General features: G+C 41.9%; 1 protein-coding gene across 13 annotated transcripts in view; it reads left to right on the forward strand.

The window, feature by feature from the left end:
• BTRC (beta-transducin repeat containing E3 ubiquitin protein ligase) overlaps positions 1-26,879 on the forward strand; it is a 183,971-nt gene that overhangs the window by 16,594 nt on the left and 140,498 nt on the right. For 4 of the 13 annotated variants that reach the window (XM_084846513.1, XM_084846517.1, XM_084846518.1 and 1 more), the window contains exon 1: positions 3,529-3,686. The exons of 3 other annotated variants lie outside the window; for them this stretch is intronic. In XM_084846513.1, coding sequence (XP_084702639.1) covers positions 3,639-3,686 — 48 coding nt within the window. In that variant the 5' untranslated portion in view covers positions 3,529-3,638. Of the gene's footprint in view, positions 1-3,528; positions 3,687-3,802; positions 19,856-20,450; positions 20,520-26,879 lie in introns of those variants that run through there. 6 more of the 13 variants (XM_084846511.1, XM_084846515.1, XM_084846519.1 and 3 more) reach the window with 2 other exon arrangements.

Here is a 26,879-nt window from a genome sequence, read left to right on the forward strand (position 1 = left end):
CAAGAAGTAAACGTCTTCTGATTTCCTGGCTGCAGTCAGCATCTGCAGTCATCTTTGCGCCTAGAAATACAAAGCCTGTCGCTGCCTCCACATTTTCTCCCTCTGTTGGTTGCCATAATCTTGTGGGGTTTTTTTTACGTTTAACTGCAACCCAGCTTTTGCACTTTCTTCTTTCACCTTTGTCATAAGGTTCCTCAGCTCCTCCTCGCTTTCAGCCATCAAAGTGGTATCATCTGCATCTCTGAGATTGTTAATGTTTCTTCCAGTGATTTTAATTCCAGCCTTGGATTCATCAAGCCCAGCACGTCGCATGAGGTGTTCTGTGTACAGGTAGGGTGAGAGTATACAACCCTGCCGTACTCCTTTCCCAATCTTAAACCACTCCGTTGTTCTGTGGTCTGTTCTTACTGTTGCTACTTGGTAGTTATACAGATTCCTCAGGAGGCAGACAAGATGACTTGGTATCCCCATACCACCAAGAACTTGCCACAGTTTGTTACAATCTACATAGTCAAAGGCTTTAGAATAGTCAATATAAAAAAATAGATGTTTTTCTGAACCTCGCTGGCTTTCTCCATTATCCAGCAGATATTGGCAATTTGGTCTCTAGTTCCTCTGTCTTTTCTAAACCCAGCTTGTATATCTGGCAATTCTCGTTCCATGAATTGCTGGGGTCTGCCTTGCAGGATCTTGAGCATTACCTTACTGGCATGTGAAATAAGTGCCGCTGTTCGATAGTTTGAACATTCTTTAGTGTTTCCCTTTTTTGGTATGGGGATGTAAGTTGATTGTGGCTACAAGTAACATCAGCTGCCATCTCTTCTCTCTCCCTGGAAGGCACAGCAGGCTGGATGTACCCTGCCATGCCATGGAGAGGGAGAGAGCTAATGAGCAAATGCAGCGACTCCTGCTCCTTGCAACTGCCTCTGTTGCTCATTTGTCCAAGTGGCCTGCAAGGAACCCTTATCTCTACTGTTGCACTGAGTGGTACATTAGTTGGCATTGGGAGCAGCAGGCCCCAATCCTCCGCACTGCACTACTCAGAGGGAAAGGGTGACTGAGCAGGTAAGAGCGCTGCAAGGAATAGATGGCAACCCTGTGCTACCCAGGAGAATGGTGACTGGTGGCAGAGGCTGCTCCTTGCCCCCATCTCTTGCTTGCTTGCCTGCAGAAGGCACAGCCACCTCCTCGCTCTAAGTGGCAGTGCTGGGTCCAATCACCACCACCTCTCAGCCGACAGGTGAGTAGAGGTGGCTACACTGCCACTTGTCTGCTTTGATGGGAGGGAGTGGAGGTGTTGCTTTTGCATCTTCATGGAGGATAAAACTATCAAATGGTTACTAGTCACGATGGCTATACATTAACTCTAGTACTGGAGGCCGTATGCCTCTCAATATCAGTTGCTTGGGAATATGAGTGGGAGGGTGCTATTGCATGCATGTCCGGCTTGCGGGCTTCCTATAGGCATCTGGTTGGCCTCTGCAGGAACAGAATGCTGGACTAGCTATGCCATTGGTTTGATCCAGCAGGGGTCTTCTTATGCCACTGCAGGCAGTGCTACAACACATTGAATCTCCACGTGAGGGGGCCCAAATCTTTAAGGGGGCCCTCCTACCAGCAGTCATGGGCATGTTGCTCTGTAGTGGGTTGGTGCTGGTGGGTCCTCCTGAGGTGCTTAAGCCTCAGCAGCTGTCAGAAAGGGCTAGCCTCAGCCTCTGACACCAGCATGAGTTATGTGTAGTATAGGGATGTACGAAAGTCACTTACCTGGTCCCGCAGCTCGCTTCGCGGTGGGGGGGAGGCGCTTTGGTTCTCCCCCCGAAGCTCAGGCCGGGGGGGGAGGCGCCCCTCCTCGCCCGGCCGAAATTCAGGCTGGGGAGAAGCGCCCCATATCCCCGGCCGCGAAATACAAAAGTAAATGTAAAAAACAAACAAACCACACACGTGATAGGCTACGTAACGATTTACGTAGCCTATCATGGCTAGATTTCCAAAGTCAGCCATGATAGGCTACGTAAATCGTTACGTAGCCTATCACGGGTGACTTTGGGGAAAAAAAAAAGCGTGTACGCAAATGGCGGCGCCCATGGGCGCCATTTGCGTTCCTTATTTGGGCCCGGATAGTCTACGTAAAGATTTACGTAGACTACGGCGAAAATAAGGACAACGCAAATAGCGTTGCCCTTATTTTAGCTGTAGTCTACGTAAATCTTTATGTAGACTACCCGGGCCCAAATAAGGAACGCAAATGGCGGCGCCCATGGGCGCCGCCATTTGCGTACATGCTTTTTTTTTTCCTAAGTCACCCGTGATAGGCTACGTAACGATTTAGACTTTGGAAATCTAGCCGTGATAGGCTACGTAAATCGTTACGTAGCCTATCACATGTGTGTGTGCTTTTTTTTTACTTTTACTTTGTAATGGCGGTGGCGGCAACCGGTCGGAAGACCAGCCGCCGCCCCCGCTCCCACCGAAACGCCGCCGGGACCTGCCACTGAGAGGGACATTTGAGGGAGGTAAGTCCCATCCTGGGGGGTGGGGGGGTGGCGGAGAATTTCACCACCAATTTCAGGGGGCCAAATGCGTTGGCATTCGGCCTCCCCGAGATTCGTGGAGAAATTCTCCGCCATCCCTAGTAGCGGAGCGGAGCCAGGGCTCACAAAGATGCAACCCTGGCACTTTTTATTAGCAGGGATGCTGATCTCATCTGCCCACACCCATATTCTATGTTCCCTCTGAACACAGCTGCCTCACAGTTGCTGGGGTGTGGGGGTGGGTGGGTTCTAATTTTCCCAGCAACAATATATTGTCCCCTGTTGTAATGCAAAGTATTTTGGGGTGCCTTGATCTTGAATGGGAAATTAAGACCCATTAGCTTTACAACAGACCTGCTCCTACTAGAGATGAAAACTGCTAGAACTGGTTTGTTGATATGGATCAACACAGCTGCCTGCATTTTTGGACTCTCCCTAGGGGCGTGGTTATGGAGATTACCTTAATGAGCACCTTCCAAATTTACCACTACACGACTGGTTACGTGCATATTTATATGATCCAGAAACCTGCAATTTTCCACGTCTAAAATCACGGCAACATCCGAATAAGCCCTAATATTCTTTTGGATAGCCAGCTACAAGCCTGAGCTTACGTTCCCGTACTAGCAGCTGCTGAGACTACTCCTTGCTTTGCCCGAAACTAAATAGCCCAGGGAGGCCCTGTTGGAAACTACGGCTTCCATCAGCCCTTTCTCCCTCAAGACAGGAGGAGCAGGAGTGAAACCCGCCGCGCCGCCCCGCCCCGCCCCTTAATCTAGCCCCACTCAACCTTTTCGAACATACTGCCGCTTTCCATCAGCCCCTACTCGCGCCGCTTCACGAGAGGCGACGGGCGCAGCGTCTCCCCTTTCGCAGGGTTTATTGGGAATTGTAGTCCGTTATGTCCTCTTGGACACTTCTCGGGAGAACGACCCGGGACTACATTTCCCATTTACCTGAGCCGGAGGAAAACGAAGGTTTCCCGTCTGACTCTGCGCCGGCTGCGGCCTTGCACTGAGGGAGAGAGAGGTGGGGGGTGGCCTAGGCCCCGGCTGATGCCCGGAGCTGGCGGGGGAACAGCAGCAGAGGCGGAGCGGGGGGGCTATGGACCCCGCCGAGGCGGTGGTGCAGGAGAAGGCCCTCAAGTTCATGGTGAGGAGGGAACGAGTGGCGAGGGGAACGGCCGGCGCGGGGCGGGGGGAGAGTTGGCGATGGCTGCTGCTGGTAGTTGTGCGAGGAGGAGGAGGAGGAGGAGGAGGGCGGGGGGATTACCGGGAGGGAAGCTGTGGCGAGAGGGAGAGACTGTGTGGGATCACCGGCCCCTCTGACAGCCCTAGGGTATCTGCGAGATGAGTTTAGGTAACTGGGAGGCATAGGTTTTGAGAGCTGAGGGTTCTGCGGCGTGGGGAGGAAAGTAGGGTAGGGAAGCCCTACATTTCCCGGTCGGTTGTTTCAGGACTCTCGAAAGTGTGCTCGTCTGTTACAGTGGGTTTGATTTGGAAAGAGGGGATGTCTTTTAAAACAAGGGAATTGGTACCTCTGGTGTGCGGCTTTATGATGAGGCTGGAAGGCCGGGTTTTTGAGGAGGAGCAGAACGATTTTGGTGCTTGGGAACACATCGAAGGAAGGCTGAAGAAGGCCTAAGTAGAAGGACTAATGGAAGAGGTGACGAGATTTAGGAAAGACTGGCATTTCTGAGAGGGGTGGTGGTAGGTGGACACCTAAATACAGTTAAAGAGGCATGTGTGTGTTTGTTTTCAAGGTGGAGCTTGGTAGCAAAGTTAACAATGGTATTGGGGATTCTTGAAGGATGCAGGTCTTTTCTTTGGGTCAGAGTAGTATACAGTGGGCTCCTGGGACATAGTGGGAAGGACCCAAAAAGCCTGCAGTTCCCAAAATGAACCATTCCATGGAGGCTTTTTGTTATGAAGGTAGAATGCTGAGATCTGTAATAACTGCTCTATTGGGCACTATAGAGTATTTGAAAAGTTATGTTGCACTATAGGTGGGCCTGTTTATGGGAGGGATTTCAAGCTAACTCTGTTGCCACTCTGTGCAATTGAAGGGTGACCAAGCATTACAATCTTAAGGCTGATAGGTTTATACTAAGGTTAGGTGATTGTTTGGCTGCACTTAAACAGTGTGAACTATTCTCTATAGCGAAGAATTCCCTTGTGTAAGTGATATATTTCCTTATTTTATTGTGGTGTCTTTTGATTACAAAGGCAGGAGCAAGTGCCTCTTCCACTCTGCATGGGTCAGGGTGTCTTTCCAGAGATCATTTACCCCCTGTAACCCCAATTAAGCCACATGGCCCAACTTGTCACCCTGGTCATGTCTTGTAACTGCAGGCATCTCTGAATAGAAACAGTAACACAAGGGTCAGAAAGGAAGTATGAGGTCATCAGACTGTCACAGGCCTAGGGGTTGGTAGCTAGCTAGAGTTTTACTGCTTTGTCAAGTTACAACACTGAGGATGGAAAACTAGAAAAAGTTCCAGCTAAGCTGTTTTTGCTATTAATATGCATGTGTGTACTGTCATAGTGTACACATGGTAAAAAGGTACCACATGGGGAATTTATTTGGAGAATTTATTCATTATTCAAATTTATATACCATTTCCCACGAAGTATCAAAGTGGTGAACATAAAATACAGTGGCATAAAACAATGATAAATATAACGATAAAAACAACACAATACAAATTAATCAGCAATAAAACCACACACTCTACTGTGTGCTACAAACCATAGCTGGTTGGGTCGCAATTCAGGGAAAGCCTGTGTAAAGAGATGAGTTTTAAGAAGACGCCTGAACATCAGAATTGTGGAGGCCTGTCTAATGTCAGTTGGTAAAATTTTCCAGAGAGTGGGTGCTGCAATGCTAAATGCCTTCCTGCAAGTGCTCCTGAGATGAACCTCAGGAGCATGTGGCACCCTCAGAAGTGCTCAGTAGTCTAGCACATGTGCATACATATTTTTTTGCTCTGTATAGCTTTTCCCCTTGGAGACCCATGGAGGTGGCCAACACCATATTGTACGATGCATTTGGGAAGACTGTGTATGTGGTCTCTCTCACAATTGTGTGCAAACCATCAACTCCAGGTAGAACTGAAACTTCTCCCTCTCAGTTGAACAATTGCTTGCCCCACATGAGCATCTGTAGGGCCACTCTACCTAACTGTTAGGTAGGCAGTCTAAGGGTGAAGCACAGGATATCAGCAGCTCCCATCATAGATGGGCCAGGAAACATTTTGTGCACATCTGTTCCTCAGTGAAATACTTCTTTTCTCTTAAGCTCTCTTAAGGGGGAGGAATTCAGCAAACCCTCTGAGATTTGAAACCCTAAGTGCAAGAATGTTTTTATATAAAAAGATGGCACAGTTCACAAGTGCCCACTGAATCAATTGCATTTGCTGTGGGAAGGAGGGACTTCTATGTGATCTGGCAGTATGTTGAAAAACTTCTGGGAGGAACTGGAGTTTCTGTGATTAATATAATTTTCTCTGCCATTTGTTCTAAAAATTAAAACTTTAAGTATTTTCTTATTTGTTGACAATAGTTGATCAATGTAATGATAAAACAAAAGTTAACTTAATTAATATTAAACTCATTTAACAAGCTTATTCTCCACACATAATTCCCTTTCCCCTTTTGGTCCTTGACAGGGAAGCATTTGGTTGCTCACCATAGAGACTCTCTGATCCATGCTATGCCACCATTGCAGTTCAGTGATGTGAGTTGCCACACGTGGCAGGCCTCACCAGTGGAACAGTGTTCATGTGATTGGATTTAAAGGGGCTGTGATGTGGCTGCTTGTTGCCTGATTCCACCTGTTGTTAACATTTGCTGCTAATAATCATTGGTAAAAGCACTACCAGAACTGCAGGCTGCAAAGGGTTAACTCCTCCAACAGAAGGCAAGGATAGCAGAATGTGATTTCCCATAGGGGTGGGAAAGGTTTCAGTTCCTTGTTTCTCCCTTCTACAAAAGAGAAGGCTCTCTTTGCTCTTCCCAAGTTCTAGCTGGGAGCACAGCCAATGTTTTCCTTGTTCCCCACAAACAGCAGACTTTTCCTTCTCTCCCTCATCCTAATGCTCCTATCTAAGTGGAGGATGAGGTTTTTTTTTCTTCTTCCTGTCCGTGCTGGATGCCTGTGAACACAAGAAGTGGTGATTGGGGCCACCCTGACCCTTCCCATCTCTCCCCCCCCTCTCCCCATTTACTTCTGATCATTGGGGAAGAAAAGCGTCAATGGTATTCCATTGGTGGAACAAAAAATCAGCAATCAAAGATGTTGTGACCACCTTTGCCAACCAACCACAGCAAGCAAGTGGAGGAGGGGGACATATTCCTCCAACTTTCAGCTTATGATATTGATTATAGTCCAGGCAATATGGAAAGAACAGGTGCAGACGGTGGCATATCCATGGACATCGTCTCAGTCAGCCACTGACTGGGACCACAAGTGATGGCATTCAGCGGGAATGTGTGAGTGTGTTGGGAGTACTCTTATTGTTTCCCCTGCCAATCCCCACTTCTCCCCAGGGCATTCCCACACAGTCTCCCAGGGCTCTGGGAACATAAATGCTTGACTTCTCTTTGGTGAATAAACCCCTTCTTACCAACCACCCCCAACTGTAGACCTGATGACACCTTTGAGTTGGCCCCTTTCAGAGGAGGAAGACAAGTTTGATTAATGCAGTCAAGATGCAGAAGAATCCCACTGAGAACTGGGAAGGGAGAAAGGGGAGCTACTTGAATGGGTTACTCCCCTTGCCCTCCCCAGTGCACTGGCTATTTAAATCTGACTGCTTCCCTGTCATCATCCTGTCCGAAGTGGTTCATTTAATTCAGTTGAGGAATACTGGGTCTGGTGACCCCCAGGGCACTAATCCTGATGTCAACCCCCAGGGATAATCTGAGGTGTTTTCCAAGGCTACTCAGAGATGTTAAGTGATATTCTCCAGAAGAAGTGGGATGATCCACCCAGAGGACCCAGCAATTGAATCCCCCAAAGTCTATATACTTCCCTCTGATATTACGGCCAGCCTAAAAATTACAGTTGATGCCCCAGGGGCTGCGCTAATATCTGTGTTGGTGCCCAAAAGTAGTGAGGAAGCTCTAGTGAATTCTGGAGAAAGGAAGAACAAACCCATTTTGTGTAGAATTCATCAGACATTATCAGATCTGTCATATTTGTCATGGCCAATTCCATCTTGGCAAGAGCTTCTGTGCTAGGGGCGTAATATTTGCTCCCTAAAGCTCCTTCAGGTGCCAAACACCTTAGGAAAGGAGGACTCAACAGGTCAGCCAGGGAGGCAGAATTCATTGGCCAACTCCTCCAAGAATCTCTTGAAGTTCTTGCAAAGACTATTGTATCTGTGCTTGTAGTCTATAAGAAGTTGTGGTTGAAACACTGGGATATTGACCAGAGATTAATTTCAAAACTCTTTGGTGAATTTCTTATTCAGTCCTGGTCAAAACCAAAGATTAAAAGATAGCCTTCTCTACTGCCCCCCAAAAGAAGGCAGCACAATAATAATAATAATAATAAATTCTTATTTTTGTCCCCTGACTATACTATTGAGTTGATTTCCTTTCCAAGAGACAAAGTTCTTTCCCGCCCACAGAGGTTTTGGTACCTGGAAGTACTTTTGGACACAGCCCCACAGAGGATCCAAGTGTCCTTGGAGAAACAAGGCAACATTCTGTCATCTACATGTGGAATCCTGGCAAACACACCTCACCAATACAAGAGTCTCAAGATGGGGTCAGCTGGCCCAAGGCCTGTGGTCCATTGAGGACATAGATCATCTGATCAGTTGGTTAGCTGAGGACAGCCAGACTTGCCTTCCAGGAATCTGACAGCATGCAAGTGGAGGCATGCTGTGTTCTTTCTTGAGCAGAGGAAAATCTCTTATGCACTGCAGTGGAATTTATCTGGGGCTTGCAGAACCATCTGGTGGGTAAGCTGAATTGGAAGATCTTGGACCTGGGCGAATGGGCTCCTCAAGCACAAAGGTTTTCCAGCTGCTCACCTTCCTGTGGAGTATGCTAATTTTTGACTTGTTTACAACTAAATTCAATGCCTAAACTGCTCATTTTTCTCTGGGTTCCAAGTACAGGACACAGATGCATTAATGCAACAGATGCATTATTGGTCAAGTGGCCACATGGGCTCCTCTATATTTTTCCTCCCATCCCTTTTCAAGCAGATGTTACACAAAGAGAGAGCCCTGCAGGCAGAAATAATAATAGTGGTTCCTTTCTGGGCAGGTAGAACAGATGCCATAGGCCACTGGGGTAAAACAATAACTTCCACCGATTTGTCATTGGCTGAAGATTCTCTCCCATAAGGTAGATAACAGAATTTGCTGTAGTCATGATTTCTTATGACACACAATAATTGTAACTTTGTCCCCTCCCATTGCATGCAGAGACCCACAAATGTTCTCGTACCTTCTGGGCGCTAACTCTCATGGAATGAGTTCAGTTCCAGCCTTTTGTAAAACTGACACTGCTCTTGGGAATATATGATCTCCTGAAAACATCCTAGTGACAGTCTCTTGTAATAAACTACTAACCAACAGGGTGAATTTAGTCAGCATGGATGAACTTCTTTTAGAATCTAAGGGCAGTAGCTGATGGTACACTATAGAAAATAACAGTGACCAAGGGCATCATTTGTCTGGAATAGCCCCACCAACACACTTTATGAACTTATACAGAAATTACTAAGAATTGTTGGGAAAAGAATATATCTTGTCTTGCCGAGGCCTCTGGTGTTGCTGCCACTTATTATGCAGGTTAAACATTTTAAGTTAACAGAAAAGGCTCTTTTTGGCCTTTCCGGATTGCCTTCCCAGTGTCTCATGGCCTTCAACAAACTGGGTCTACGTGAGCCACACTGCTCCCCAAATCACCCTCCAAATTTATTGCATGGCTCTAGTTCATTGGTATAAATAATAGGTCCATCTAGGTATTCCGTAGACTGGTAATGTTTGTTGCGAAGTGTTCGCTAGCAAATATGTTCACATAATCCTCAGCAATTACTGTAGGCCAACCTCCAATCTAAAGCACCTTAGATAACAGGGCTATATTTGTTCCTTATCTTGTCAGTGAAGGATATCCCATTTGAAGAGTTTCTCAGTGCTGGATTATGTAAAATGCAGCCGTATACATTTAGAATAATCTGTAATTTTGGGATATATGTTTCTTGAATAATGGGATATTTTTGTGAGTTGAAGGAAGGGAAGCTGGTGTTTGTGGTATAAGGGTTGATAGCTAGGTAAGTTATATTGGCCTACATTTTTAAGCTGCTGTGTTTAATGTGAGTTTAATGGAGATGTATTTTTAAAAATGACCATTGTGCACATTCATTGGACACTGTGAAGAATGTACAGAAATGAATAGCACCAACAGGGGATTTTGCATATTGGCCAACATGCATAGACTTTCCTGATCAGTATACATATTTTCCTCTTGGGGGCTATGCACATTCATTGTTCAGTGTGTATAATCACATGGTCCAACATGACTTGCATAACCTCCATAAAGACCAAACAGTGCATCCAATTCCATCCTTTTAATATGTGCACATTTTCCACAATGCCCAGTGAAAGTGCACCATAGCCAGTTTTCATGCATATTCTCTGTTCAACTTACATTAATTCCAACATACTCATTTTATGGCTGGCTGATCATGCATTTTATATGTCAGATTCATTTTTACATAATTCTGCCTTGTTTTCCCAAATTCCCTTTTAAAATTTCAACGTGCATTTAAGATATCTTATTCAGTTTAAAATATCCTCTGCATTCTCAATCAGTTGCTAAAGCTCTGGAAGTCTGAACAACAGGAGATGAATTAGAGGCAGGGCACTGTCTGATTCTGGGGTTCATGAACTGCTTATCTGGTCTAGTTCCGGGGTCCTTACATCTGTTAGTGCTGTTAGGAAAAATTGTGTATAGTTTTCTTTGTAGTGTACTGTTTACCTAACTTTGTAGAGATTATTTTAGATTTTTAAAATAGAAAGTATTATGTAAAAGACAAAGGCAATAAGAACTGGTTAAGCCAATGCACTTCAGCGTAGTGGTTTGGTGCCCCCTTCACTGTGTGACATTCTAAAATACGGCAGAAAAAAATCCTCCATCTTTTTCATATTATAAACACTAATGCCCAAATCGGGATCTTTCTTTCAGTGGGACTGTGAAAGGATTATGTGTATATCAGTTGCTTTAAAATATGTTGGTGTTGTTGTGTTTGCGTGTACAAATGATGGATGCTTGTCAACTTAGAACAGCAGCCTTCACTATGTGGGTTGTGAACACAGTCTGTGGGTTGCATGGTGTATACTACTGATATATAGCAATCAAATGTTCTGTTTTGAAGTCTTTAACTTAGAAAATCCACAAAACCTAAGATAATTCTCTAAATTGGCTTTGGACTCTGTTTCAGCCATTTGCAAGCATACTATGGATGAGTTTAATAAGCAATGTATATATTTGAATAAACTACTAAAATTGCAGATAACAGTCTTTAAAAACACGATAGAATAGCCTTGGCTGGGACTTTGATTAAATATCATCTAAACTACACTGCATATGCCTGCATCAAAAAAAAAGGTTTTTTTTTTCCCCTGAGTAGCTTCAAATGGTTCTGTTAAATGTAGGAATGTTCTGATGATTATCTTTTTAATTAAAATGAGAAATCTTTGTTTAAAGTGGCATTCTTTTTTTACGGCCTCTTACAGTCTCTGTAACAATCATTTCTTAAGTCTGAACGTTTTTAATTCCAGGAATCCATTTATATAAAACTATGTTTAGACTTAATTAAAGAACAATTTCTTACAAAGCTTGTAAATAGCCAGAAAAAAAGGGGACAAAAAATAAAACTGACATTCACACTTAACAAACTGATTCTTACAAGGTATGTAATATGCTATAAAAATACAATAAAGCCCCTTTTATAAGAGTTCATATTTTCTGATCCTTGTTTTCAAAGGTATTTAAGAAAGATATCAAGGTTCTTTGAAGCAACATCTGTTTTCATGAATGGACTACCAACCACTTCAGTTTCATCTAATTACCAGTGCATGGAGCTAAACCTTTTTAGTTTAGACTTCTAATTAAATACCTTTGCAACTCACTTCTAACTCTCCCCCCACTTTTCTTGTGATGCTTTTAATTTGGCATGTTTGAATGTCCTACTTTTTTGTGTGCAGAAAATTGATGCTGTGAGTATGGGAATGGGAAGCCACTGTGCCATCCCTCCTTTTCTCACCCAAATTATATGTACTTTCTGAACTTGAATTTTATAAGACATTATTCTAAAGCACTTTGGGAAAGTTAACTTTCAACAGAGATGAAAATCCTGAGCAGTTTTTGGCTGAATGATCTCTTTTTTGTATCTGCTATTGCTGAGTGTGCCTTCTCTTTTTTCCTCCAGATAGCGTCAGTAGAGGTGACTGTGCTAGTGCAAGTTACAGAATATGCCATGTTCTCTTGGCCCCACTTTCTTTCAGACAGGGAAAGCTAGAAAAATCTGGCAGTCTGAGCTGATCTTTAGTAAGTCAGCCGGGAGGCTAACATGTTGATCCTACAGATGTTGTATCTGTGAGCATGATTCAGTGAATTAAATTAGTAGCTTTGGGGGTCGGCATGTAACACACTTGTGCAATGGAAGTGAGGCAAGTCCATCCTGCCTATCAATTACTAATACTGCATGAGTAGGATTATGCCAGTGTAGCTTGCTCTGTGATGGTTTTTAGAATGGAATGCAAGTTGTCTTTGGTCTTTCCTAATTCTGACCCTCCTTGACCAATTTCTGCACTCAGTAATGGCTTTGAGCTCTGCCACTAAACTACATCTGACAGTGGTTGACCTACACTGTTGTGCTATCTTGACATCTATGAGTCAGCTCATAGAGTAGGTCAGCCTTCCCCACCTTGGTGCCCTCCAGATGTTTTGGAACTCAATTCCCATCAGTCCTACCTAGCATAGCCAGTGGTCAGGAATGCTGGGAGTTATAGTAAAAAACATCTGAAGGGAAAGGCTGGAGTAGATACAGCTTCATAAAGAGCCATTGAGCTAGCCTTGTAAATAAGGCCACAATAGGTATTAGTTCAGTTTTTTTACTAGCCTGCTTATTATCCATGAGAGGGGCTAGCAGATGGAGCCCTCCAGCCCTCCTTTGCCATCTCATATGAGTAAAAAGCAAGCCAGCAAACATTTTTGCAGGCTTGATTTCTATGCTATCCTGCACAGAAACCAGGGAGCTGCCAGAGGAAGGGATGTACTGCTTTGACTGTCCCTCCCTCCCTCTGGCAGCATGCAGCCTATTCACTTGCATATAATTCATTGTCATCTGTGATGGTAAAGTACAAGGCTGGCTTAAGCTATATAACAATTCTAAGCTGATCAAATAGGTTGCTTTGGCATAGTCAAGACATGCTGCGTTGAGCATGTAGTTCCGTCCATATAGACAACATCTGGCTTGTTCCTATGACCTTTTTGAAGGATACTATTTTACAGAGTAAAGCAGTCTTTTACTTGTTTAATGTTTTACTTCCAAGGGAATTCCAGACCTGTTTTCTAATTCATTATTCACCCCAAGCTTTTGGGAACTAGTGGGCTGTAAATATAAATGTAAACAGTTGGGTTAGAATAAATATCACACGCTTTTGCAGTTTGTTTTTCAAATACCTAATGAACATATGTTACTGTGTACTTAATAAAGAACAAAACAGTTTCTTTGGAAAGTCAACATAAACAGCCGCCTTGACCCATGTCCCTGTATGTGCTCTTGTACACATAGATCTCTTGTAGATATAATGGGTGTTGGTGGTCCTGTTTATTGCATGCATGCAAACTTTGCTCCCTCCATTGCAGTGGAAGGGAAGTTCTCCAGGGCAAGAGAGCTCCATAAATGATGAATCAATCCTTCTGTGCTGTCAAGAGATTACTGAAGTCATCAAGAGATGTGCACTTTGCACTAATTGATGCCATACCATTGATGTAGGTTATTAGCCGACCTGGGCTTTTAATGAGGAAGGGCGAGATAGAAATCAAATTTAAAAAAATGGCATGATAGCCTTTTTTCCTTTTATTTTTTTAAGAAAGGGGCAGTATGATTAAAATGTATACCCCTTTAAATCAGTGAATTTATATCAGTTAAGCAATGAGTGCTTTTGAGTCCTCATTATAGGTTGAGTCCTCATTATAGGTTTACAAACTTTCACTCTTCTTCAGTTACTTTAGGAGCAGTACAGGGTTCGTGCACTTCCAAGTTAACAGTGTTTTGTTTTAGCTTTTAGTTTTGTTTGCTTCATTAAATATATGCAATTAGTAAAAGCAAATGGTAAATTTGCTAACGCATCACTGAAGTATTAGTTTCATGGACTTAGAAAAGTGGAATTTGGTGCTCCATGCCCTCTCTCTTAGCATGTCTACTATAGGCTCTTGGAAGAATAGGTTGACCTTAATATTTGCTTTCCACTAAATCGCCACCTTGCAGCAGTTATTTTCTACTGTATAAAAAGTTTAATTTCACGCCCTGATTAGTGCTAGTATATGCAGGTGGATATTTATTTTATGTGGCTAAACTGGTCTTCCTTGGCAAATTACTCACCAGCCAGAAGCTCTAAAATTCCTCATGAGTAGTTAGTGCTAAATTATAGTTCTTGTTAGTAGAGTAAATCAAAACAATACTAGATGCTAACCTTTTGACTAGGTAAGGAGTTATGGGAAGATAGAGATAAGAGAAATGCAGTGCAAGGTTTGACTGGGGTGATGTGAAGGTAAGTGAGTTCTGTGTGTGTATGAATAAAAAGACTGGAACACAAAGTCTACATTTCTTAGATACCATGGCATAGATGCTGGGAGGTCAAAAACCCTTACCTGATGTTAAATGGCATGTGTGTGCTAGGAAACATTGCACATTAATTCCCAGGTTGTGGGAGGGAAATCATTTTGGGTTTTTTTTATGAGAAGCAGCAGATGTATGTGTGAGTCATTCATGATTGAATTGAAAACCTGTGGAAGAACTCTTCCAGTCTTTTATTCCTAGATGTCCCCATCGTAGCATTTTAGTTTACATCATTATGTTTTAAAATCACAATGTGTGTGCATGTTAGGAGGAGGATGAGGGGAGGATGCTTGTTATAGATTACTGCAGAGTTAACTTGCAGATATTAGTGTTATAAGCATCATGATGTTGTACTGTTGATGGAGCTGGTTTCTGGCCTCACTTGCAAGTGCTGTCATACTGACAGTATTTCCTTAGTTTTGTTAATCTTCTAATTTGTTGTCTAAATCTCTTTGCACACTATCTTTTCTTTTAATTGGGTCTTCCTTAAAACTGCTTCTTATGTGGTTTGCCTTTACATTTTCATTGCTCTCTGCTTATCTATAAGTACAGTTGATCCATGCCCTCTGTGGTAAAATAGACTTTGTAGGTCTTGATTCAAGCATTTGTTGAAGGCAATCCTTTCAAAATGTTTCTTGTAAACATTTCTGAACGCTTCAGATCTTAATATGGTGTCTTTCTAATGCATAACTTGCAGAACCAGGGCCCTTTTGATCTGTGTAGTATGAGAGACACTGTCCTAAACAATTTCTGGCCCATTGGTAGAGTTAAGATGCACCAGTTTCTGAAACCTTTAGTAAGTGAGAGTGATGGGACATTTCTAATCCTATAGATCAGGGTGAGTTGAGGCAGCTACCTTATGGGAGACTTGTGAGCCAGTTCTCACGATTTTGAAGACATGGGTCACACCTCTGTCGGCCACACCTGTGTAAATAAAGATATAGGAAAATGTAATGTGAGAAATCTATATAGAGTTTCCTTCAAAGACCCCATGAGAGAGAGAGGTGCAGCGCAGGATTTATATTTCAGCTGTGCAGGTCAGTCAATAGAAGGGTTCTTAGTGGTTGCCTATTTTCAAGCCAGAAGTAATTGACATTCCTGCATTACACTGAGATGTATTCAGATATTTTTCAGGACTGTTCCCATGATCGTACAAATCATGAGAAGTGTCTTCCAAACTGAAGCTCGATGTACAGCTTTCGGCAGTATTGGCAACTACCACCTGGCTACTATAACAGCTTAAAAAGAACGTGGATGCTATCCCTTCTTTGTAGACAGGGAAGAAGAATTATAGGAAGATGCCAATATTTACACAGAGCCATCCAGTAAATTGATAGTGGGAGTATGATTGTACTTGCTTTTCTACCATTCTTCTGTTCCTTTAAGAATGTTTTGGTTAATTTTACAATTGGCTGCCCACCTGTTATAACATTTTATCATTAAACAAAATTAATTTTAAAAATGGTCTGGAGCTGTCTCCTTTTAATGGGATCTGAGTTTCTTTAGTCCTATAATCTGCCTCATGAGGCTTGTCTGTCTTCTAGGAAGTGCAGCATTGCATCATTAAAATATCACCCCCTGCTGAGAGAAACATCAGTCCTATTCACTAAATGGAAATGTGGAAGCAGTGACAAGTGTTTCTAAAAACTGTATTAAAAATTCATTTATTCTTAGCTAAGCATTTAGCTAAGAATAAATGAATTTACCAAATAGGGGATTATAATAAATTACAGTGTTCTTGTTGTTAACAAATACGACTGTCTAAAGGACTGCATAAAAATAATAAATATTCTGCCGTCTCAGCAGTAGTTCTGGGGTACCAAAAGGGATTTGATTTCTGTCGTTTCAGAACTGAGTGGCTTGAAGCAGAGTAGCTGGATGGGAATAGGCATATACCCTTAAAGAATTATGTTATCAAGCTCACATTGCCATGCTAACATGGCATTGTTCACCTAAGGCAGGATATTTTTCATAATCTGTAGCCCCCTGACACTCATATGAATAATACTGGAGGCTTAATGCCAGCCACGTTTTTGTTGTTGGTGTTCTGTGTCCCATGCCAGTTTTGGCCCATAATTTTCCCAGCTGGCTTTATTTATCCTTTCTTATGAGAGTGGAGAGGCAGATATTTAAGAACCTTTCTTGCACAGAAAGCCTTATACTTGCTTGCTACTTAATTAGCACTTGTTTATGACATAGCCTCTGATTTGATTTTTAAAACAAATTGCACAGTAAAGAAGCTGATATTTAAACTGTATGGTAACCGCGGCTCCAGCTGTGATTCAAATATTGTAAGCCTTCAGGGGTTGTATTAGGCTTAGAAAATAGGAACTGAGGCCTGTAATTTAATGTCTGTCTTTCAAAGGCTGCATTTGGTGGTGGTGTTTTTTAGGGGAGAAAATAAATGCATTCCATAGAATTTAAAATATTGACTCATTCTGAGAAAACAGCCTTTTCAGACCTCACTAGAGACTACTCGGATCCATTAAGTTAACAATGGAAGAAGGGGTAAAGGAAAGTAATAAAGCAAAAAGTCAGTTAAAGATTGCAGGGGAAAGATGACCAGTATGAAATTGGAATGTGCTAAAGGCTTTAGTACATTGTGGGAGGCAGACTGTTGAGAAGGCAGCCCTAGAAGTAGGTAACATATTAAAAGCAGTGTTTGGGTTGCAGTGCATTACCGAATTGGAGTTTGACAAGTGTTAGGTTGGGTAATGCACTGAGTGGTAGTGGAGTTCCCACTTAATGGCGCTGGAGATTATACTTGCAAAACCTCTATGGAATGGTTGCATCCAGGTTTTTGTATACAACAAAAGCATTATGTTGGCTGTTGTTAGCACAAGTTCTCTGAAAGCTGACATGAGAGCTATACATATATGGCAAAGCTCACAAGCATGATCTGTATCATTAAAATATATGCTTGAGAGATTGTTGGCCAGGTTAACAGAGTTAGGATGACAGGATTTTAAAGCACCATCAGTGAGCAGAATGTGTCTTGGGTCAGAGCATCTCCTTTAAAATGGTTGCTTGGGACTTGGGTTCTAACGTAGCCCTGAAAATTTGCAAGTTGAAATAATGGAATGTGGTGTAAAATCTCTGTCCATTCACCCCACTTCCTTTAAGTGAAGTTAGTACTAGAAATGTGTGTTTTACTGTTTCCGTTGACAATGTAGCTATGGTACAGTCTCTCTAATGTATTTTTGATGCTTGTAAATATTTAGTGTACAAAAATATATATATCAAAAGTTAGAGTCAATGGTACATATTCTGAAACTATCAGCCTATGGGAAGGTAGTCAGCGTGAGCCAATATGGTGTAGTGGTTAGAGTGTTGGACTGGGGAGACCACTCAGTCATGAAACTTAGTGCGTGACATTGGGCCAGTCACTGACTCTCAGCCTAACCTAACTCACAGGGTTGTTGTGAGGATAAGCAGGGTCAGCCCTGGTTGGTACTTGGCTGGGAGACTGCCTGGGAATCAGGCTTCTTGCACTGAGCAGGGGGTTGGACTCGATGGTCTTGTAGGCCCTTTCCAATGCTATGACACCGTCTTGGGCTCCTTAGAGGAAAAGGCAATATATAAATGTAACAAATAAATAAAAATGAAGGTGGAATTTATTTAGTTTAAAATGTTCATCGAGCTGATATTATTTGTGGCTCTGTCATAATTGATGACTCTTGCATTCTGAGGAGCTGTGATGCTGTAGAATGCAGGGCAAAGCCTTTAAAATAAGAGCTGTCAGCTGCTGCTGCTGGGGCTGTGGCTCAGTGATAGATCACACGCTTTCCATGCAGAAGGTCCCAGGTTTAAACCCTGACATCTCCAGATAGAGCTTGAAACCCTGGAGAGCTGCTGCCAGTCAGTGTGGACAATACTGGGCTAGATGGACCAATGGTCTGACTCGGCGTAAGGCAGCTTCCGATGTTCCTATGTTAAGAGAACATAGCTATAATAAAGCGAATTATATAGTGCTTTTCTTAGGGGCTTAAAGCACTTCACATACATTAAATCAGAAACCCTCACAACTATCCTGTGAAGTAGGTCATGTTAATGATCCCCATATTACATATATGGATCTGAAGCTGGAAGAGTGCAGTCCACCAAGTGACTTTATGGCTGAGGTGACATTTGAAGGGAGCTTGGAGCTCATTCTCTAAAGCAGGGACTTTCAAATGTCTGTCTTCAGTGAATCTTTTTACCTTGGCCAGCCTGCTGCATAACCTCTGTGCATTGTAGAAGATTCTGGGGCATATTCCAGCATTTACAGTCAGTTCACATAGAGCAATAGCTAGACCTGTTGGGCTTTATTGTTGCCCTGCACAAGCTGAGAGTGTGCAAAAGTTGAGACTGGAACAAGCCTAATCCTCTGGTGGCTGTGCATTGCAGGGGAAGGTCACTAGATATGGGGAAAGCTGCTTTTTATGGACAGCCTTTTTCACAAAAAGGCTGTAAAGAATGGGAGTTGCCTCATCCCCACAGAGTTGCTTGTCCTCCCCCCACCCTTCCAGCATCTGATCAGGAAGAGTTCAGACTGTCTCACTGTGAGCTTGCCAAATGAAGCTGTATGTGGATAAAGTTAATTGGATGGACACGGCAGTCGCTTGTAACACAAGAGATTCCCCTTAAGTACCGTGCATGTAGCCACCCTAATCTAGGGTGTATTAATTCTAAAAAGTACTGGACTGACTTTGGTACCATGACATGTGCTGCAAATTGGAATTCCACATCCCGGAACCTGAAGAACATATTCAGCATTGCCAAATCTACTGCACAGCAGCTGGAACTTTCCTTCTATCCCAATTGTGAACAGGTTGTCTTGACATTAGATGGGCTGCACCAGATACTACAGTATTGAAAGCCCTGGCATTTTTTACCACTGTGGTATTTTTATGTTTCTTATCTCAACGTTGTTTTCTCTGCCAGTGCTCTTGTTCTTAGGGCTGTGTGTTAGTGGAGGATTTTGGAAGAAGTGGGTCCAGAGAATGACCTGAACGTGCCTCGTAGGTAATTGCGTGTAATATAGTTCAGTCCTGACCATAAGCAGGCCCAGGCTTCACAAGTCTCTGGGTAGGAGATTTCCAGGAAAACCCAAGTATGCTTCTTTGCTCTTTGGAAGAAGAATGGGATGCAAGTGTAACACAGAATTAGTAGAGTGAATTGGACAAGATGGTGATTTATCATTGAGGGTTTTCCAGGTCACACTCTGAATTGGCTCTTGCTATTCCTGGTAGTAAGCAGTAAGCTTGCTGTCATATGTTATTACGTAACTAAATTTGTGTTTTTGTCTGGCAGGTGTATCTTCACCCCATGTCTGTTTGCAGTATACTACACCTTAACTACAGAGCTGCTCTCACAGGTCTATAATAAGTGGGATGGTCATGGGTTGCATTCTTCTATCACCTGGCCTGGAAAAAATGTCAGAACACCTAAGTACTAGCATCAATCTTGCACAGGTCTGTCACAATATTCCCAATTCCTAGGTACAGGTATCGCATTTTAGGGCCCTGGGCAACTTGACCTTCAGCATTTTTTAAAAACAGCTACTAAGGGATTCTCAAACAGTCTTAATGGGCCTTTAAATTGGTTCTGTGAAAAGCAGAAGGCTGCTTCAGTGTGTCCTTTGTGAATGTAAATGGACAAGCAGTTCGCTGCTGAGTTTGTTATAATTATGATGACCTGGATCAGAACTTCAGTCCCAAATAAGACAAGACAAAAAGTATATTGGGAGGTTCTCATGTTTCCCTTAAAATTCCTGTCTATCTTTTTAAGGCTTTAAGAACTACAGTTCTATTGGTTGATTCTTTAGAGATGGTTACCTAAGTAGAGGCCTTTGTGAGTTGGACTAGATGTTCTTCATAATTCTTCTGTGCCTACAGTTCTATTATTCTAAGTTACCTGGAGTAATAAGCTACCTGCAGTTTCTCTGAGGAATCAATTATTATATGTGTGGCTGAGGATGTGTTTGGTGTTTGCTATCACCTGGGAAAAATGATTAGGTTAGCAAGGTCGCAATGTAAAAGGAGGTCTCTTATGTCTATTCTCTCCTAGCCCAGAATACACATGCCTAAAGATGGATTCCAACTTACATCTTCTGGATACCAAGCATGGCTAAAGCAGGTTGGACTGTATTACTGTTTCTCATCTCTTGTGAGAGTTTGCACCAGAATTTTGTGCTTGTTTCATTAGTAAAGTATACATAAAGTTCAACATCCCCATGGTGCTGTGTAATCAAATACCCACTACATCTATATATTTGTGTGTGTTGTACGTCTGCATGTTGTATGCATCTTCTCTTTGCACTTCTCATGAGTAAAAGTTCAAACAAGGATCATCAGAAGGGAGAGTGGGACAATGTGTAGAAAGATCTGCAGCAACAACTCAAATTGCTGAATTAAAATTAGCCTTCAAGTGTGAAGGTCTGTGGTAGTGGTAATAACGGGGAGGCCATTGGGTTAATACACAGGAGGCTTGCATCTAAAGCCTAATTCAGATTTGATTGGGTAAAACAAGTGTGGACATTTGCTCGCATCCCATAACAATCCTGCAGTTTGACACAATCTGACACTATTGGGAGTCCCTGCTCAGACGTGGTCTGGCGCTATATTACTTTGGTGATTATTAAAGGCCAAGCTTTAGATGTTTCGGCAGCCTAGCTCTAGCAATTGCTGTCAGCATCTCAAAACAAATCTGGTATAACAATTCTCCCCAAAGAATCTTGTTCTAAACTTTGCATGTATGACTCATGCACGTTCACGACATATATGTATCTTTGTCGGGAAAGGCAACATTCTCAAAGTAGAGATGTAAAGTTGCTCCATTGTAGGAATCTGGAATGATTCTCATGGCACTGAAAAATGAAATGCAGATAAGTTGCATCCTCTTGTTGTAGCAACTATGGTTGTGAAGGTAATGGTAGAATGCAAGTCTGTCTGGTCCTCTGAGCCTAATGAAACAAATGAATAAAGAACCCTTGGATTAAGTGAGAAGAAAGAAAATAATGAAACTGAAACGTCTTAGTTTTAAGTGGAAGGACAGAGCCTTGTATGGGAGTGGGGGATCTCAAGCCTATCCTGATTGGTTGAGTAATGTGTGTGCAAGCAGGAACAGCCGACAGAGCACCCATTTATTTTATGCACAAAATCTACTGGATTGTTATGGGGAGATCAGTCAAAGGATTGCGAGGTTCCTTCCTCTTAAGAAATTACCCTAGGAAACATTATATTAGGACCCAAGTGACATCTCCACACTGTTTCTAATGTACAAGGCTGTTTGCAATGAAAGCTCAGATGAGGGATGCCGCAACCTACTTCTATGCAATAGAAGGCAAGTTTATTGATCAGTAGGTTATGTTTTTCTTTTTCTGTTCCGGAGCTGGGCTAGCAGAACTGCTAAGAAATGGATTGTATTGTAAGTGGTTCAGTTTCTCTGTTTCCAAGGCTGCTTTTGCGCCTCCCACCTTAAATCAGTACAACTATACCTTAAGCTGCTCGTTAATGTTCATGTTAACTAAAGCACCCCGTCGCCTTTGCATTTGCTGACATAATCGCACAACCTGCCTGGGCAGTATTGTATTGATAGATATGAGTGGGTGGCATTGACTCTCCCTGTTCTCTATCAAGGTATGTTAGGAACTTATTCATTTCCATCCCTGTATGTAATACTTTGCCAATGTGGATGAATCAGCTGCTTGCCAAAAACTTAAACTTAGACATTTCCCCTTTAAAAATGTACTCCCTGTATACTGTGGATTCTGTGATAGTAAACATTTGTTAATATCTTAATAGTGCTTAATACAATGTTTAATGCACAGTTTAGAACTTAACATGTTATTTTCCTATTTCTTCCTTGGTGTTGAGCCAGCAGAGGCAGTGACTCATGTACTTTCACCAGGTATTAAATGCAATTTTACTGGGGGATTATTTTTCCATGTAGAGAGATAGTTACACCCTTAGGACTTGCACAGTGTTCTTGTATTGATTCAAAATGGGGGAGCAAATAGGGCTGAGCTGAAACTGAAGTATTTCAGGAACATTTTTAGTAGTGTTGAAATGTTCCCCTGCTCCTCCAACTATTTTTCAGCAGTGCCTGGAAAAATGTTCACCTATTCATGTTATGTTGCCTTCGCCTGTGTGCCCCTTTCTCCGAAAATTGGCTTTGTTTGCCTTCAGTGATGTTGTGATGTAGTCAAATATGTTTGGCTACACAGCATTTTGTTATCCTGTTCACAATCCCTGGTTGGTGGGATCACTCATGTGAATAATCCAGGAAGAAGAAAGAAGCAGTAACAAAGGGGAGGGTAAGGGAAACAGTGGCAACAAACAAGACTGAAAAGGGGTCAGTATTCTCACAATTAAATAATTTTTCTGGCTATATTTCTCTCCCCCCAACTGATGTTTTTGGCTCACAAATTGAAACTAGGAAATATTCAACACAGCCCTAGGAGAAAAAAAAAAAACTGTTGCTTGTAGCATTGGCTCTGGTAATTCAACTTCTAACACAGTTTTATTGCACTAGCAGCATTTACCAGGTTAAATGGTTATAGCACTAACATCAAGTGTTCAGGATAACAAAACCTGGGGCAGATTTGTAAGTGAATTGCTAAACTATGCACTGTGAATAACAGACTAGGTACATCACTCTCTACCTTTGAAAAGCTTAATTTTAAATGAAAAGAAATCATCCAACTTTGAGCCCCTTGGGTGATGTTTCAGCTCTAGAGTAGACTAAAGTTAGAATAATGTTAGATAGATGCATATTATTGTTTATTGTAATTCATCTCACAGTATAGAATTTATTAGCATTTATTTTGTAGCCTTGACTAATCTTTTAGCAGCTGAAAAACCTGGTTTGTGTGCAAACTCCAGTGTTGCCCCAGTAGACTCTTCCATTGGCAGTGGTGTTTCCCCTTTGTATTGTACACTATAGATTTGGGCCTGGCTTACAGAGAATGCATAAAGTGCCCTAGTAAAAGTGTATTCATGTGATCTTAAAGCAATTTAGCCTGAAGGGACATGAGGCAGCCAGCTTGCTGAAGCTATGTAGGTCTGGATCTGGGCAGTGCTTGGAGGGGAGACCACCTGAGAACCACATGTAGCCACCTTGAGTTCCATGATGGAAGAAAGGTGGGTATAAATGTATTAAAATAAATAAATACATACATTTATGTTACAGATAAGATGGAAGAAGATGGATTTCTGCAAGGCCGGACACATGCTGTAAATATCGATAAAACTGGCCATTTCTTAAAAAAACCAAGTACGCTAAATCTGCGTAAATTCAGCTATTTAAATTGGGGATGACAACTAAACCTGTCCAGGGTCACCTTTTTAATATCATTACCCTCTGCCCTTTATAGTGGGCTTTTACAGTCACACTTGCTGGGCTAGAGAAGAGAATGTTTGTGACCAGAGAGACATGTTAGCTGTGAGAAATAGCTTTCAAATAATGTTAAGGCATAATTTTTTCTCTGTTTCTTATGAGCACATCTTTTGAGAGAAATGAGCACCTTCTTATTACAACCTTGATCTTGATATAATCTTCTACCTTCAAAGCATTGTTTCAATCAGCCACTAACATACCATATCCAGGATGCTGGTATCATTTTTTCTGATGTCATTTTTTTTATAGATAGCTTCCAAAAGGAAAGGTTTGCTTATGTATTTTTAATAGGCAATACTACAGATGCCTGGTTTTGGCTTGTTTTTTTTCGCCTGCTCATTTAAGGATCTAATTTCTCAAGTTGAGTTCAGAAGTCACAGGCTCAATTCAGACATCATAACAAACTGTGCTTAAAGAACCTTAACTATGCTTTTCTGTGATGTCTGAATGGACAATTTGGCATTGACCAGCAAAACAGCATTTGAAACCATGGTTTGAAGTGGGTTCGCAAACCATGGTTTGTACCAACTATGGTTTGTCATGACGCCTGAATTGACAAATCTCAGTCACAGCCATTGCTGCACTTCCAGAGGCTGCTACACCATAGAAAAGGAAGTGAACTTATGAACCTGAGAGGATGGAGAATGAAATTAGGCTCTCAGCTTAAAACCATGGTTTTCTATTGTACGCTTGGAACTTCCTACTATGATTTGGGTTCTGAAGTACGGTTAATGCAAACCATGCTTTGAATGTGATGTGTATAAGCTCCTTATTGGCAGGCATTTCAACCTAAACCACATTTTACACAGACAGGCAATCTAAAGTAAAAATTGGGTGTGTAGCTTGTTGGATCCCAGCTAATGAAAAATGTAGGTTATAAAACTTCACAAACGAATAAAAAGTAACTATCATGTAATGTAACATTACTTCCTGAAATGACCATATTTTGGTAAATGAAGGCTAAGAAATACTTGGAATAGGCCAGCAATTTCATCCAAAGTGCTATGCCTATATTATCCCCCCACCCCCTCCACACACACATTTTGTGCGAATAGGCACTTAACAGCATTGGTTGCAAATAAATGTATAGAATTATAATAGGTGGAGATGGAGCAGACAAATAACCAATGAGGTTCCTGCTTCTTGCCGGTGTAGCATTATTCTGTGCAGTATATTTTCTAGAACATTAAAATTAGTCTGAAATAAATAGCTGAAAACTGCAGTCTTGCAGCAGAATTAAAGGCAACTTAAATGAAGAAAAAGGCAGTCAAAATGACATCCTCATTGCAGCCTCTCCTTTATCTAAACGGAATATTGTGATGTTTTTAGCCTTTGCCCTGTTTCAGTAGAACTTTGGCTCCTTAAAGAATCCCAGACTAAGAGAAGATTGTGCGCTAGAGTACTCTCAACAGTGTGTTTAATCAGGGAAAATCACCGTTTTCACTTTAAAGTTGTGAGGAAATGCACTACAAGGAAGTCTAGCTGAACTGACCAAATTTTTACACCCTGCCATCTCAGGCTGAAGTCTTGTCTAAAAAGCACTGAGAACATGGAGTTCTCAGAATTTAATAAGAATTCTCTGTCAGGCTTTAAGAATTCACCTGCAGCTGTGCTCCTTCTCTCTTTCGCTCTGTTGTGTTTCCCACTCTCACATTTTAGATTGTAAGCTCCTGGGGCAGGAACCTGTTTCTCGTCTCTTGCTTATGAAATTGTGAAGCTCCATGATGGCAGTCTTTGACCTGGTTTACACGTAACAACAAGCCACTGTGGGTTAATATACCCACAGGGCCTTTTAAGTAATAAAGTGGCATTAGCCGTTACAATGGACATGTTTCCCCCAACCTTCTAATTAGGGATGGGTGAATCTGTCAGTTTCGGTTCCATTCAGTTTCTCATTTTTTGGACCTTAAATTTGGTTCAGCTCAATCCTGCACCAGTGTACGAATTTTAACTTTTTAACAATTTCTATGTGTTTTTGTGCTCACTTCTCTTAATATATGCATTTTTATGTACATTTCCCCAAATTTATACATTTTTGTGCGCACTTTGCTAATGTATGCATTTTTGCAAATGATTTACCCTATAATAATGCACCTGAGTCTGAATTAAAACACGCACACAGGTAAATCCTTTTTTATAACACTTGTGTGTTATGTTCTCTGTTGTATACATTTTTTGTACACTTTTCCATAAAGTATGGATTTTTGTGTGCACTTACTGTGATGTTTGCATTTTTTTTGTGTAGAGAATTGCATTGCTAAAGTTGGGAAAGTGTGAATTTTGGTGTGCAACTCTGTTCCAGTTTGCTCATTAGTTTGGCAGATGCAAATTTTGTAAATTTGCATAATATGGATAATATAAAAATACGGATAGAAATAATTTCCTGCCCACCCTCTAATAGCCTTCAAAAATTATAGAAGTAATCATTTGGTCTAGATCTTTGTAATCTCTTTGCCAATTTTTTAATTGGGTAAGTTTCCAGAAATATATTGGTGTTTCTCGGGTATATATAACTCTGCTATAGCTGATAGGTCTGTTCTCACAATATACCTTTTTAAAAGGCAAATTATTTACACAATTCACTGGAATGGCTCTTGTGCCACTATTATTTGGTGTATGCTTCTACTTATGTTCTTAGTTTGCATAGTGTCCGTTGCACTAACTTAAAATCCAAGGAAGAATATGTTCATTGCAGAGTTTAGTACCGCATTTGGTGATGCCTCCTCCACAAATCTAAACTATTTGCTTTATTTTATCTCTGTATGACTAATTGTTCATTTAGCAAAATGATTCCTGGGTGGTGGCCTGATACCCACCAGAGCTTTCCAGAATCTTCACAGAGAATCACCAAACTGGTTGGAATTTGTTTGGACCCACTTTAATCTAGGTTCTCAATCAATGTAGGGACTCAGATTGCCAAAGGTGGTGGTTGTTTTTTAGGTGATGCTGGTGGACAACCTTCACCAGCCAGTGGTCAGGGGGACTGTGACCTTCTTGATTCTCTGTACCTCTCAGCAATGCTTGATACTACCAAATATGGTATCCTTCTGGGCTACCTGCCAGGACTGCCGTCAGTGTCACTACATTACTCTGGTTTAC

The sequence above is a fragment of the Heloderma suspectum genome, chromosome 3 (genome assembly GCF_057233095.1).
Source record: "Heloderma suspectum isolate Gila_16-S chromosome 3, 16-S_ref, whole genome shotgun sequence".
NCBI lineage: Eukaryota > Metazoa > Chordata > Lepidosauria > Squamata > Helodermatidae > Heloderma > Heloderma suspectum.